We start from the raw sequence: 16,227 nt of genomic DNA on the forward strand, positions 1-16,227 counted from the left end.
CTTGTCTTGGACCCAAGGAAATAGAATGCTTACTAAACCACCTGACATATGTGAGGTAGTATGAGAACGTTAAGCAATTGGACTGGAACTGCCAATACCCAACAGAAGTTAGAGTAGGTTGATGTTGCTGTGGTGTTATATCAGTATATTTTGACAGTAAGTTACGATGTTGGTAAACATTGCAGTACAATGTCAGGACATGAGTGACTGGTCATTTTTGACCTTCTTCAGTGCCATACAATGGCAAAGTGTTGCCCCCAAAATGAGTACTGCTGGTCTGAAGCTTCCTCCCACTCTTTGCAAAAATATGTACTGTGGGCCCACTTCCTGCTGTAGTACTGCAAACCCATTCTGGATTCCCGTGGCATCTTAAAATCATTGCCAGAAATTTCATGGAGACAACAGCTTATGTACCAAATGACGGGAGGATAGCTAATGTGATGCCAATTTTTAAAAAGGGCGGCAGAGGTGATCTCAGCAATTATAGGCTGGTAAGACTAACTTACTGGGCAAACTGGTTGAAACTATAGTAAAGAACAGAATTGTCAGACACATAGATGAACATTATTTGTTGGGGAAGAGTCAACATGGTTTTTTGTGAAAGGAAATCATGCCTCACCAATCTACTAGAATTATTTGAGGGGATCAACAAGTATGTGGACAAGAGAGAATACAGTGGATATAGTGTACTCGGATTTTCACAAAGGCTTTGACAAGGTCCCTCACCAAAGGCTCTTAAGCAAAGTAACCTGCCATGAGATAAGAGGGAAGGTCCTGTCATGGATCAGCAAATGGTTAAAAGATAGGAAATAAAGGGTAGGAATAAATTAGCAGTTTTCAGAATGGAGAGAGGTAAATAGTGGTGTCCCCCAGGGGTCTGTATGTACTATTCAACATATTAATAATGATCTGGAGATAGGGGTAAACAGCGAGGTGGCAACATTTCCAGATGATACAAAACTACTAAAGATAGTTAAGTGCAAAGCAGACTGCAAAGAGCTACAAAGGGATCTCAAAAACTGGGTGACTGGGCAACAAAATGGCAGATGAAATTCAACATTGATAATGGCAAAGTAAAGCACAGTGGAAAACATAGTCCCAACTACACATATAAAATGATGGGATCTAAATTAGTTGTTACCACTCAAGAGAGAGCTCTTCGAGTTATTGTGAATAGTTCTCTGAAAACATCCACTCAGTGTGCAGTAGCAGTCAAAAAAAGCAAACAGAATGTTGGGAATCCTTAAGAAAGGGATAGATAAATAAGACAGAAAATATCATATTGCCTCTATGTATTGCCATGGTATGCTGACATCTTGAATACTGTTTGCAGATGTGGTCGCCCCATCTCAAAAAGGCTATATTCTAATTGAAAACGGTACAGAAAAGGGCAAGAAAAATGATTCAGGGTATGGAACAGCTTCTTTATGAGGAGAGATAAGATTGAGACTTTACAGAGACGACTAAGTGGGTATTTGATAGAGGTCTATAAAATCATGACTGTGTGGAGAAAGTAAATAAGGAAGTGTTATTTACTCCTTCGTAGAACATAAGAACTAGGGGTCACCCAGTGAAATTAGTAGGCAACAGGTTTAAAACAAACAAAGGGAAGTATTTCTTCATACGACGCACAGTCAACCTGTGGAACTCTTTGCTAGAGGATGTTGTAAAGGACAAGTCTATAACGGGGTTCAAAAAAGAACTAGATAAATTCATGCAGGCTAGGCCCATCAGTGGCTGTTAGCCAGGGTGGGCAGGGATATTGTCCCTAGTCTCTGTTTGCCAAAAGCTGGGAACAGGCGACAGGATGGATCACTTGATTGCCTGTTCTGTTCATTCCCGCTGGGGCACCTGGCATTGCTCGCTGTCGGAGGACAGGATACTGGGCTAGATGGACCTTTGGTCTGATCCAGTATGGCCGTTCTTATGTAAGAAGGGGAAGTGTTCCCTATAATCTTATTGCACTGACAGTTGTTTCCAGTGGCCTTTAGACATGCACTTGTAAAACCCTTCTGGGGATTTGAATTGGATAATCGTTACACTGAGAGAAAAATAGCATGGAAAATCTGGGGACATGGTATTGTTACATTAGATCTATTTTACTAAAACTTTAATTCTAGCATTATTTGTAATTACAGAATTCCCTGCGAACCATTGATAAATACTTAAACTGTGTTGTAAATAACTCTCAAACGTTAAAATGTGTACAAACAAGCACAGTTTTCTCCCTGTAGGAGTCTCTCTATCCTAGTCTCTACCAGCTCTTAATCCATGATTATTTCTACTAATTTTTAGAGAAGATCCAAAAATTATGTTTAGTGTGTTTTTTCTTCACTACTTGAACTGTGTAAATTCAATCAGTTTATCTGGGTCTTTCTAGCTTTCTCAAAGTGATTGTTTCATAGAAGGACCTCACAGTTTTTGTGTAACAGCCATTTCTCAGATGTGATTGAAGTGATTTTTCTTTCTTTAAGTGACAAGCGGTCTTTAATGGAGCTTTGTTTACATATACTAAATGCTTAAAAGCTAGAACATGTTGACGAGTTTCAAAATGAGGGATAAGAATAAAAGCAATTAACAAATTCAGTTTGCTGAGAAGCAGTAATTCGAAGAATGCATTTGTCAAACAAGTCAGAAAAAATTCAGTCTACATTCAGATAAAACGTTCAGCTACAATTGACCCAAGCTAAAAACGTAGATATGAATATCCCTGAGCTAGGGAAAAGTCCAGATCTGAACTTCTTAAGGCAATGTAAGAATGCATCAAACCAAAACCACTCATTCAGACACCTCTGAACTTTGAGAAAATTCAAGTCTTGATCTATACTTGATTACTCAGGCCTATCTCTAAATACACTTGGCTCCCCATGCTCAACTTTTTAGCAATGTTATAAAATATGATTGGTGCCTTTTAAAAGATATTATTCACAATGGGCCATAGTTGGAGATAATAAATATGTGATAGCTTTTTTTTTCCAGTGATTATGCTCCCTTAAATGTTTTTGAATCTGTGTGTTTTGTTAAAAGATTTCCTTCTCATAGTCAGTCATCTTAATCCAGGAGTGAAAAACTGTGATGACTACACCTATTGCCATGGGAATGAATATGATGTCACAAATACAGCATTGTGATATCGCTGCGGAGGGAGGAGGAAGATGGGCTGTGAAGGAATAAACCATTTTTGTTTTGTGTAGAAAATGTGGTTAAAGAATTCTGAAAAATGTGAAAGGTGTATGGACTTGTTTTGTCCTGGTATATCTGGAGGTTTTCCACAGTATCACAGTTCCTCATCACTCACAGATGGTTATTACTATTTCATAGTATCATTATGAAATGTCAACAAATTTGGATCTGGCAGCAGCCTGTGTCTAGCTCATTTTTACAAATTATTGCAAATAATACAGAAAGCTGCTTTGTTTGCTTTTGTGAGGTTGTGGACAAAGGTGTATGTCAAAATTATTTTGATTTCTGACACCCTATTCGTAATGAGTGAAAAAATCAGATTGACTTTTTGCATTAAAGTTTCACATTTGAACAACGTGTATATATATACACCATGCATTTTCAAACTGTGTTAATTTCATGTAATCAAATGGTCAATATTATCTTACAGGCAGTTTAATGTATTTAATTTTCTTGTTTTAGCAGCTAAATTAGCCAAAGGCACTCTGTTAAATTCAAGAGGAAGTTTCTAGAGGCATTCTCCTTCAGGGAGTATTTTATGGGTTTTACTCTCTGACTCAACTCTTTTTATCTTTCTATTTTCCAGGTTGGTGAGAAACAGAGAGTTCTGGTAACAGAAGACTCTTTCGATTGCCAGTTTTACGTTGCTCACAATCAATTCTACGAGCAGGTACTGTAAAATAAATAAAATTAAAATCTCAATAATTTTCTTCTTACTTTCTGGTAATCTCCCTAAACAAGGCCAACAGTAAAAGTGCTACAGTTCAAAAGAAAGGCAAAGGAGAAAATGCTGCCTACCAAGAGGGGTACAACTATCTAGACTCATTAATGAGAGATTCTGGATCGTGGTGTTTTGTAGCTGTGAAAATACCATAAATGAATTTAAAAATACGTAATGGATATTTGTGTACATGGATACATATAAAAACTGATAATTTTCAGTAATCTTTGAGAGAGCCCTTCTGGATGCTGCAATTTGGCAAAGTCTTTGTTAAAAAAAAATAGAAAAAAGGCAAGAAAGATCTTGATTCAGAAGGAGGTTTTACCTCTCATGTTTAGACTCATAGCACTTCAGTCTTAAATATATGCAATTTGTTTTTAAGTATTTGTTTGCAAATGAAACCCTTCCACGTAGAACACAACGCTTCTGAACTACAATACCCGCCTCACAAAATTATCAGCATTACTTTAATGCAGATAATGTGTTAATCTAGTTTTCTTGCAATTGTCTGTATTTCACTTAGTTTTGCAAAAAAAAAAAAAAAAAGGTAAGCTAGTATTCCTTTCTTTTACTGCCATATAACATTGCAAGCACCTGTCTAATTTTCTGCATAGTGTATGGAAGATCTCTTTCAGCATTGTGTCACCTTCAACCTTGGGTGCCTGACAGTGCTTTGCTGCTGTAGATCCCAGCCTGGGTTTCGCACAGTAAGCCTATAAGCATGCAGGTCACACCCCGAGTGTCTGTGTACTACATAGCCCTCGCTTGCAGCTCTAACCCTAGCAGCCTGTCTACAGCCCCATTGATTTTCACCAGCCCTGGTTACAACCAGCAGGGTGATCCCAACACACTCCCAGTCCTGAATTTCCCCAGAACCGTGTGTTCTGAAGTGTTCAGCCCTCACTTGGACCATTCAGAGAAATAATAAGGTTCATTGCTGCTTTAAAGAGACAAAAGCACATTACAGCTTATTATCTTAAGGGCGGGGGGGAATACAACCTTCCCTTCAAGCACCACACTGAGATGGTTTATAGTAAAAATAAAACACATTCATTAACAAAATATAGGTGTTCGAATTTAAGGAAAGAAGATAGAGTTACAAGTAAAATGCTTTCTAGTGGCTAAGACTTGACTTAACAAGCTGCAGTCTTTGTTCAAAGTAGATTTCTTTCCAGTCTTCTTTTTGGCCACCAGTGAGTAGCACAGAAGCACAAAGCACTGGTTTCTCTTATCTTCATAGGTGAAAGATCTTTGCCTAAGCAAGTTTCTTACTCAGTTTCCATAGACTTCAGCCCCCCTCCCCCCCCGGTTGAATTATCCATCTTTCTCAGCTTGCAAGAACTCTGTTCCCTTGTCTCTCTCTAATGATAGATACCAAAGATGGCTTCTGTCTTTCTCATATCTTCCAACATTCAATTACCTTTTTGCAAGAGGCAGGATGACCTCCTGCTGCTGTTTGCTTTCTGTGGGATTCCCATTCCCTTGTTTGTAAATGGACTTCCATAGTTTTGATTCTACCGTACTTAATGTACATAGAAGACAGATAAATAGCTGTGCCATTCCCTCCTGTATGAGAGAGACCTTTTTCTTCCTTTGTTTGGACACAGACTGTAAATCCTAATATCAATGAATATCTATAATTCCTTATGTAGTGTTAATACATACATTTTACAGTAATATTTATCAGCTTGTCATGGGCTTTCATAGAATGTCATTCAATAAGCTTTTATAATAGTTATATTGTATACAATGAGTTGATTCAATTGCTTACGACTTAAAGTTCAGACCCTCTGTTTTTATAGCCCAGAGAAAGTTTCTTTTCCCTGGTGAAAACTGTCTCCTCTCCCCCTTGTTAGCTTCATAGCTTTGTATACCTAGATCTAGGACAGACCTGTTTACTAACTCCCCTTGATATGCCTGGTTTAAATACACTTTAGTCATAAACCCAGCATATATCCATAATTCTTAATACACACTGTGTACACACATCGTTTTTAAATACATAAGAAGCAGGAAGCCTGCCAAACAATCAGTGGGGTCACTGGCTGATTGAGGTGCTAAAGAAGTACTCAAGAAAGACCAGGCCATTGTAAAGAAGCTAAAGGAATTCTTTGATTCAGTTTTCACTGCAGATGATGTGAGGGAAATTCTCACACCTGAGCCAGTCTTATTATGTGAGGAATTATATTATTCTGAGGAAATGACCCAGATTCAGGTGTCAATAGAGGTGGGTTTGGAACAAATTGATAAATTAAACAGTAATAAGTCAGCAGACTAGGTGGTATTCACCCAAGATGTCTGAAGGAACTCAAATCTGAAATTGCAGAATTACCAATTGTGGTATGTAACATCACTTGAATCAACCTCTGTACCAGATGACTGGTGAATAACTAATTGATGGCAGTTTTTTTAAAATAAACGCTACAGAGGCAATCCTGGTAATTACAGGCCCATAAGTCTAACTTCAGTACCAGGCAAATTGGTTGAAACTGTAGCAAAAAGCAGAATTATCGGACTCATAGATAAACATGATATGTTGGGGAAGAGTCATCATGGCTTTTTAAATCATGCCTCACCAATCTATTAATATTCTTTGAGGGGTCAACAAACATGTGGACAAGGGTGATCCAATGGATATAGTGTATTTAGACTTTCAGAAAGCCTTTGGCAAGGTCCCTCACCCAAAGACTCTTAAGAAAAGAATCATGGGATGTCTACACTGCAGTGTAAGCCCAAGGTTAGTAGAACTCAAACTTGCAGGCCCTGGGTTTCTTAACCTAGGGCTTGAGTGTCTACACACATTTGTAACCCAGGTTAGGAGTTGCTGAACTCTGGAGCCTGGGGCTCCAGAGTCTACACTGCATTATGTAGGCCCGAATCCAACCACCTATATCCGAAACTTTCTAGCACCCTCCCAAAATGTGGCCACTCTAGCCCTTTGTTCATGGTGCAGTGTAGCAAAACTTGATTGTCCAACAAACTTGACTGTCCAGAGGACAAAAAAAAGTTGACCCATGGAATTGTGGAATTCTTTTGGCAGACTTGCAGAGCGTAAGTCCAGTGGTGCTGCACCTGTACTGCAAAGCAAGAGGGCTTGACTGCTGGGTCCTGGCTTGACTGAAGCTCAGACCCTCCACCTCCATGGAGTCCTGGGACCCTGGGTCTGAGCCCTGAGTTACTGCAATTTGTGTGAAGATGGAAGTGGGGGTTAAGCCTGAGCCTGAGTGCAAACCCCGGGCTTATGTTGAAGTGTAGACATACCCCAAGAGGCCACAATCAAGATATGGCTGAGGCTCTGTATAAACACATATGGACATTGTTTATGCTATGAAGATCTTACAGCTGAAGAACCAGTAGGTTATCGTGTAATAAAGAGATGAAAAAAGAAAGAGTTAGAGACATGTAGTAGAGTTATCTTGAGCAAGTAACCTTCGGAGGTGTTTGGATTTGATTCCTGATCTAAATTTTGCAGCTCACACTCACCTCTTTTGTCTGCAAAAGGTATTACTCAGGCAGTTAAGCCTAGTTAAAAAGAGCAGACCTAATGCTGAATAACTCTTTAAGAGTACAAATGGGAGATATTACCAAACAGAGATGTTTTTTAGGGGGAAGTAGAGCATGCAGGTGAACGAGATTTGAGTTTTTCAGGTTTCACACTGACCTTTCACCAAAATTCTGCTTTCTGAATGAAATCTGTGGTGACTTGAGTCTTAAGACATTCACCATAGGAAATGTGTCTGTACCATCTGAACAATTTCTTTTAAAGGTTCTCGTGCCAAAGGACCCTGAATTCATGGGTAAAATGGTAGAAGTGGACATTTATGAAGCAGGGAAACATTTTATGAAGGGGCGGCCACTGTTAGATGCCAATGTGTTTACTCCATCCATCACCAGACCGCTAGCAAAAGGAGAAGTTTCCGGTATAACAGAGGTGAGTAAAAGACATTTTCTGCTTTACTACACCAGTAAAACAGCAGCTGTTCAAGAATAATGATTCCAGGCTCTGTTTCTGTTTTCATTTATAGTTCCCTTTTCATGTAGGTATGAAGTTTTAATCTTCTGACAGTTTGAAATCTGAATTTAAAAGATGTTTTTGCTAATGCCCAGAGCTTTATTTTTTTTGCCCGTAAAGACAATAATAAACTTGTTTCTTGTTGCAGGATGTAACATGAGGAAAGAAATTATTAGCAGGAAAAGATTCAACACCAGTGACTTATATAATCTAGTATATCTCTAACCTAGTAAACTTTAGGAAGGAATTGTATGTTTTTCTTTACCAAACTATTTGTAATATAGAATACATTAATTTTAAGCCTGTATTAAAATACCTCAATGTACATCTTTCCAGAGGTTCAGATTCCACCAGTGGAGAGAAGTATTGTATACTTCTAACATATTCAGTCGAAGCTAGACAGCTGATTTAGTCGTGCAGAGAACATAATTTTTTTCTTTTTTTAAAAGTAACTTTATCCTGTATTTTATTCCTTGGCAAATATGGCAGTTTACCAAGTGTTCTCTTACATGTCATGGAGATCCTGTTGTAAAAGCTGATGGAGTGTGAAATGAGAATGTGTATCACATTTCTAGGCATCATTTCATGTCCTTTCTCCAGCAGAATTGTTAGGAGCTCCAAAAATATATGTAGCCGTAGTTTAATATGTGGAAGAAAGATACCTGACAATTTATTTAGTCACCTTGCTGCTTTTTCCTTTTTACAGTAAATTGTAGACAAGTATTAATAAGAAAAAACATTTCAGTCATTGTTACAGTGTGAGAAGGTTGTTTTAAAATGGACTCTTGTGGACTAATGCTCAGATAAGTTAGAATGATACCTTGAAGAGGTTTGGCTGTGGAAACACAGTACAACAGTGTAATAAATCTGTACATATAGTAATGTGTTTGACACATCATGAAACATAAGGAATAACTGGTTGTGTGTGTGTGTGTGTGTGTGTGTGTTGGGTTTTCGGCTTGGCATAGGACTGTTAAGGGAGTAAGCAGCCAAAATCTCAAAGTGTCTGATTGTACTTAACTACTTAAACACAGCTGGTTTTTTCATCACATTTTTTAAAAATAATCCACTGGAACAGAACCAGAGCTGTCATTAAGCTGAGTAAGTGCTGCCAAAAGCTTGTAGCATGGGAATGAGCAGATTTGAATGCTGACTGATATTTTATATGTTAAAAGAGAGAGGAAAAAAAAGTATTAGAACCAACACGATTCAAGTGGTTTCAAAACAACTGCGGAGATACAAGCAAGGTGCAAAATTCTCAAGTGATGTGCTACTACCATATGACCAGCTCCTGTACTGTCCAAATGCAAGGCAACAACAGGGATATGAAACCCTAAATGGCTTTCATAACTTTTTTGGCTGATTGAGTTTCTTCCTTTGAAGAGTCGTATTACTTATAGTTTCTTTATTGGACATGTTAAGAAAAGATGGCAGGACCTAGATCTGTAGCTACCTGTGTCATCTGACAGTTTTTAACCAGACTTCAGACATTTTCTACTTCCTGCAGTTAGTTCAGCATTTCCCACTAACGGATGTTTCTCTAATACTCAGGAGATGATTCTGGTACTTTCTTTACATACTCTGCTAGGAAATACATAGGATGGCACTCTGGTGTTTTTTTTTCCTTATTGATTTTACACCTCTACCTTGATATAACGCTGTCCTTGGGAGCCAAAAAATCTTACTGCGTTCTAGGTGAAACAGCGTTATATCGAACTTGCTTTGATCCACCAGAGTGCACAGCCTTCCCCCCTCCCCCCGAGCACTACTTTACTGCGTTATATCTGAATTCGTGTTCTATTGAGTCGTGTTATATCAGGGTAGAGGTGTACTTGGAAGAAAAGATACTCTTAATAGTTATTATTAGGGTTGGATGTTTGGCAAAAAATTGAGGGACAATTTTTTCCCCCACAGATCAGCTTGAGCAAACCAATTCTAGCTCAGAATTTTTGTGCAAAAACTGCGTGGCAGCCATCTTTGATGTCTTTGGCTTATGGAAAGAAAACAGAGAGATGTATGTTTGACTGTGTGTTGTTCTTTACATTTATAATACGTTATATTCATATGTATGCACACAACAGATTAGGGGGATGGACACAGCTGGGAAAAAATGTATACTGATTCTGCCTCTGGAAGTGGAACAGGGCTCTGCAGTATTGCCAACCTCAAGAGATCAAAAATCATGAGATTGACCCCCAAAATCATGAAGGTTTTTTGTTTTGTTTTTTTAATCAGGTCATGTTTTTAGTGCATCTTTTGTCTCAACTCACTTCTTCTTTTCTGCCAAAGTCTGTGTTAATTTCTGGTCGAAAAGTCAACCTTTAATGCACACAAATGTGGACATCTCTCTCTGGCCGCTGACGTGGAGACTCCACTTACTTTCCTTGACCCTAAGATAGAGGAACAGCCATTCATTTCTTATTATTGTTTTGATTCTCTCCCCTTCTAGTTTATTTTCTTTGATAAAAGAAAGAGTGGATGGTAAATAGCTTGAGAACCACTGACCTACTTAATGTATCATGACTCACATATAGAACTTATAATATTTTTTAGGGTTGATGAGTTACATATATATATTAATTAAAGAACTTTACATTAATTCCTGCTTTCTGAATTTAGCTTAACAGCATGTGGATAAGTATGTCACGAGGGGGTCTTAGACAAAAATGAACATTGTACATTGTATGCAACAGCATAAGAGAAATATGCGTCTGCATATGTAGTACTGCAATAAAAGAACAGATGACATTCACAAGTAAGTATGAAATAACTCATCAGTGTTAGCTAATGGGCAGTTGACCAGTAACCAGCCTCCTCAGGGAGCACAGTGTTATGTAGTGTCTCTTCAATTAAATATTTTTTAAAAAGAAGTGTTATAAGTATTTATAATATTCCAAAATTGACAGTGTTTCAATGCAAGAGCTTATTCATATAAGCGATAATATCACAGTAAAAACAATGTGGGCTTGGTTTAGACTTCTGCAAGAAGCAGCACTTCCCAGACTTCCCACCCAAACTTTTCTGCCCCTGAGACTGGGCCTCGCTCCCCACCCATGCTGGCTCTACTTCCCCCTGCTCCAGACCCCCTTGCCACAACCCTTTCTTCTTCTTGAAGTGATTGCTCATGTGTATTCCACAATTGGTGTGCGTGCTCGCCACATGCACCAATGCCGGAAGTTTTTCCCCAGCAGTACCCGTAGGTGAGCACCTCAGCGACCCCTGGAGTGGTGCCTCCATGGCGCAGTATAAGGAGCGCTATGCACTCCTCCCCCACTCCCCTCAGTTCCTTCTTGCCGCCAGTGAAGGTGCTTTGGAACTGCTCTGTTCCAGCTTTGCTGTAGCTCGTCCCCAAAACTGCTTGTTCATTCAGTGTATGGTCCTGTAGTTATTTAGTTAGTTTTGTTTAGTAGAGCGCCTGGGCCAGGGCATGCTCCGCTCCCCGGGTTTTAAGTTGTGCGACACTTGTAGGCGATCTCTGCCACTGAGTGATCCGCACACAAACTGTCTGTGCTATTTGGGGGAAACCCAGCTTAGCGATTGCTGCAAGATTTGCAAGTCGTTTAAGCCTCAGACCAAGAGAGAAAGGGACATTAGGCTCCAGTCTATTCTGGTGGTTGACGCTGACCCCAGCTCCGGCGCACCACTCCAAGTCAGCACCGGGCCCCACGGTGTCGGTGTGTGGTGACCCTTTGGCACCATCAACCAGTTGGCACTGCTCCCTGTCCATGGGGCACGCCAAGAAGGCTAGAAATACGCCTTCTTTGCCATGGCCCGGAGTAAACCCGGAACAGAGGCTAGACCCATGTCTGGCAGTCCTCGATCCCCACTGGCCTCTAGGCCTCCGGTACCAGGAGCACTGCCGATGTCGGCCTCGCGCTCCAGAGGCAAGCTGCCACTGTGATCTCTGCAGTCGCCCCGGCTCGGTACCAGTCTCAGTCGAGCATTCCCGACAACATTCTCCGCCCAGCGACCTGTCAGGGCAAAGTCCACGTGGATCCCCCCTCAATGCCCACCAGACTGTCTGGTTGGGTTCTGTCCAACTGAGACTCTTGGCACCGCTCTGCCTTGAGGAGCAAACACTGACAGGACTGAGGCAGACGTCATGTCGTCTCAGAGGGGTTATCACCACTGGTCACGGCATGGACATGGACTTTATTCCCGTTTGGTGTCCTGCTCCAGGACCCTGCCACGGCACCGTCTCTGCACCCTGAGCATCAATCGCCAGCGTCTCGCTGTCGTGGGTCCACCGGTCAGAGCCGATCGCAGAGCAGCTGTTACTGATGGTACTAGTCCTCCAGCCAGGCCAAACAACTGGCTTTGCTGGTGCCACAGCAGGTTCAGTGGCACTGGGCCCTTTGGCTGGCCCAATGGTACCAGCGGGAACGGTGGCCCCCAGCGCAGCCCCCAGGGGGGGCTTGATTGGTGGCCGGAACCTCAGAAGGAACATCGGCCTCCCTCTCCAGACCTCCGAGGAAGGAGTCGGTGGGATGTACCTGATCTCCGAGCCCCTATACACTGTGTTTCTTAAGGATAAGGTCCAGCTCCGCCCACACCCTTCATTCCTCCTAAAGGTGGTCTCTGCCTATCACATGGGTCAGGACATTTTTCTACCAGTCCTCTACCCCAAGTCCCATGCATCCAGTGAGGAGCGCCTCCTCCACACTGGAAGTGAGACGGGCTCTGGCGTTCTACCTGGAGCGGACTAAGACATTCAGAAAGTCCTCGCAACTGTTCATCGCCTCAGCCGAGCGCATGAAAGGTCAGCCGAACTCCGCTCAGCAGCTCTCCAACTGGACCACTTCGTGCATCTGTACCTGTTATGACCTGGTGGGAATCCCTTCGCCACCAATTGTGAAGGTGCACTTGACTAGGGTACAGACCTCATTGGCGGCCTTTTTAGCCCATGACCCCATTCAGGACATTTGCAAGGTTGCCACGTGGTCTTCAGTTCACACATTCACTTTGCACTGCACGATCATCTCCCAAACCAGGGATGATGCCGGGTTTAGCAGGGCTGTACTCCGTCATGAGAGTCTGTGAACTCTTACCCACCTCCAACAGATATAGCTTGGAATCACCTATTGTGGAATACACATGAGCAATCACTCAAAGAAGAAAAGAAAGTTACTTTTTCCGTAACTGATGTGCTTCGAGATGTGTTGCTCATGTCTATTCCACATCCCTCTCTCCGTCCCCTTCGTTGGAGTTGTCTGATAAGAAGGAACTGAGGGTGGGGGAGTGCACAGTGCCCCTTATACCACACCATGGAGGCACCACTCCAGGGGTCACTGAGGCGCTCTCCTATGGGTACTGCTAGGGGAAATACTTCCGGCACCGATGCACATGGCGAGCACGCACACCTATTGTGGAATAGACATGAGCAACATATCTCGAAGAACACCAGTTACAGAAAAGGTAACTGTCTTTTCGTTCCTCCACACATCCCACTTTACCTTATTCCCCCAAATCTGCCTCCCCACTGCCCTTCCCCCCCCCATCCTCCCCATCCACCTTTCAGTGTCTCTACTGCTCCTCACAATTCCCTATGTCCTGTCTAGCCTCATGAACCATACAGTGGCAGTCATTTTGCCTGTGGCCTGGCTTCAGTCTCAGTGAAAACAGTGAGCGGTAGTAGCTCACTTTATTAAGGGCAGCCTCACTGTCACATGCAACAAGACTGTAGGGACCTGGCAGCCATCTTGCTGGCTTCAGCCCCATTGACAGTAATAGGAGATAATCACCATATTGAATAAGAGAAAATTCATGGGTGGACAGCTTCTCATCATGTTTTCATCATAAAAAAATACCTCAAAATCTCTACAGTTGCAATAAAATGAGGTGAGTTGGCAATACTAGACTGTACCAGTTTTTGAAAGAGGAAGTGCAAAACTCATGCATTTTTATTAGTTTTTCCACAATTGCAACAAATTAACAGTATGTGGGATGGAGGAGAAATTTTAAATGATGCTTGTACAAAAATTCAAACTTACAGCCCTCTTCTCTCCTTCCTGCCCAACCCCTTCCACACACAAACAGGCTAAGCCAGTTTTGAGGTTCCAAGGAGCTGGCAGCTGTACGATGGTAACCAGCTGCCAGATGGTTCTTTTATGAGCCATCAGACTGCTGTCACTCAGCATAACTGTCTCTTAGACAGCCAGAAGCTCTTGTAGTTAGAAGCCAGTATCTTGCAGCTGACAATGCAAGCAGCTGAGATACCTAGGGGATTTGAGGTAGATATACATACAGTGTCACCAGTATTGGGCCCTCTTCTGCTTCTGTCAGTGGTCCTCTCATTGCAAACTTCTCTTCTCATCCTTCCACTGTCTGTTGGGATGGAGCAGGTTTTCAAGATGGCAGACATTTGAAGACTCATCTGAATTTAAATTTAAATATAGGCATTGTGGAGCAAGAGGAGTGAGTAAGAAGGATACAGATCCCATATCAGTGAAGCACTTAAGCAGGTACTTATGTCCATTCCTATTCAGCAAAGCACTTAAGCACATGCTTAACTCCCAAATAAGTCAGTGAGACTTCAGTACATGCCTTAAAGTTAAGCACATGCATAGTGCTTTGCTGAATAGGAAAGAGTGCTGACTTAGGGCCATGACAGTGATGATTGATGGTTAAGGATATTACAGTGCAGTAGCAAAGTGAATATGTTCTCCATAGTGTACTATAAGCATTATTTAGTGTTATAGTCACTGTTTCAATGGACCCCTCAAAAATATGTACTGTTTTGAAAGATTTTACTGTTTCCAGCCATACTCCCTCTTCCTGCTAAAAACAGAAGACTACTTCAAAACTGTACACATATGCAAACAATATGACAAAGAATAATTTTTTACAATTGAAAACCTCAGAATACAAAGTTACATGTAAAAGCAAGCTGCAAACCAACCTGAACACAGAAAAACTGCATATAAATTGCATGATGGGAGAAACCTCAAACAGAGCAGGGTATAGATGACTGTGTGAAACTGTTTGGAGTGGAGCAGGACTGCTCTCATGGGAAGAAGAAGAAATAGAAGTCCATTCCCTGCCTGCTGCATAACCTCCAGCAGTTTTCTATGATTAGCTCATAGAGAACTCTCAAACTACAATGCAAAATTAGCCAAAATGGCTTCTGCTGTCCCACTTGACACATGGGTGAGACTCAGGCAATCAGGGAACCAAAGTCAATGTCCTGTAAGTTGTGACCAGTCACCATTGACCATGTTTAAACTTCAAAGAGGTTATGGAGAAATTTCACGCAAACTTTCATAAAGATTTTACTATCATAAAATGTTCCTAATTTAGTAAATATTTTTGCCAGCTCATAAGCAGACAAAGTTTGAAGGAATATTTCACCCAGCTGTTTTTGTTGCTTTTTTAAAAAAGAAAGTGTAAAAATGCATCTCATATATACATAAGTTGAATACATGTTGGTTAAGTATAATAAAAGCTTCCTCTCACAGTTACCCTCCCCATTAAATCCCACCCTCTTAGAAAAAGACTGAGTGAATAGATGGGCCTGGCAAAATGCCCTGAAGTTCAACCACCTCAGACTCTGTTGAAAAAAGGGAAGAAGTGAGCCTCTGAATTCAGAGCTCTGAACTTAAGAATGCCCAACCTCCAAGTGAACAAATCTAGGGAGCGTATTAGATGTGTTATATTCTAAAGCACTGCACAGCTGTTGTTTATCTGGACCAAAATTTTGCCTTAAAAGTAGAATTTTCAGTAAGAGCCACTGACAAGTGTACAGTTATAGTGATTCATAGGAAGATTAGTTTCAAACAAGTAAACTATGATGATTAAATTCTTCCCAGATTTCTCCTGGTTTAGACTGGTGTAAACTCTGGTCCAGCAGTAGAAAGTTGGCCAGAAGAGGATATAGCCATGATGGGAATTTACATCTCATTGTGCCAGATTTAGGTGCCATTCAGCAAAGGCCATAAGCAAGTGCATACATAAATCCAGTTAAAATCAATGGGACTTAAGCATATGCTTAAGGGCTTTGCTGAATCAGGGTCCTAATGAATCGAGCAACATCTCTATATGCTTTGGGCATTTAAAAAAATGTTGTAGATTGTTTTCTAGATCCAAGCAAACTTGTCATGAATTTTTGCCTGCAATCTTTTTTTTTTTAAATCAGATAATGAAAATGTGTGTCTTAATTCTATAATTAGTGATTAGGTCTGTTGAGTTTCATAAAATATAAAAATAAGATGTAAAGCTATAGACATGACATGCCTACATGTAGGTACATAGGACCTGATTCAGCAAAGCACTTACACACTTAATGTGCATCCCTGTTCAAAAGAGCACTTAAGCA

The 16,227-nt window shown here is 41.0% G+C and overlaps 1 protein-coding gene across 2 annotated transcripts in view; it reads left to right on the forward strand.

Moving 5' to 3' along the window:
- Nucleotides 1-16,227, forward strand: part of CDKAL1 (CDK5 regulatory subunit associated protein 1 like 1) — a 640,704-nt gene that overhangs the window by 592,111 nt on the left and 32,366 nt on the right. Inside the window, exons 14-16 of one of the 2 annotated variants that reach the window (XR_007772820.1) lie at nucleotides 3,770-3,853; nucleotides 7,671-7,835; nucleotides 10,536-10,671. Coding sequence is in view for 1 of the 2 variants with exons in the window: in XM_050942303.1 (XP_050798260.1) it covers nucleotides 3,770-3,853; nucleotides 7,671-7,835 (249 nt within the window). In the remaining variant the exon portion in view is untranslated. The remainder of the gene's footprint in view (nucleotides 1-3,769; nucleotides 3,854-7,670; nucleotides 7,836-10,535; nucleotides 10,672-16,227) is intronic. The other variant, XM_050942303.1, reaches the window with a different exon arrangement.

This window comes from Gopherus flavomarginatus, chromosome 2 (genome assembly GCF_025201925.1).
Source record: "Gopherus flavomarginatus isolate rGopFla2 chromosome 2, rGopFla2.mat.asm, whole genome shotgun sequence".
In the NCBI taxonomy this organism is placed as follows: Eukaryota; Metazoa; Chordata; order Testudines; family Testudinidae; genus Gopherus; species Gopherus flavomarginatus.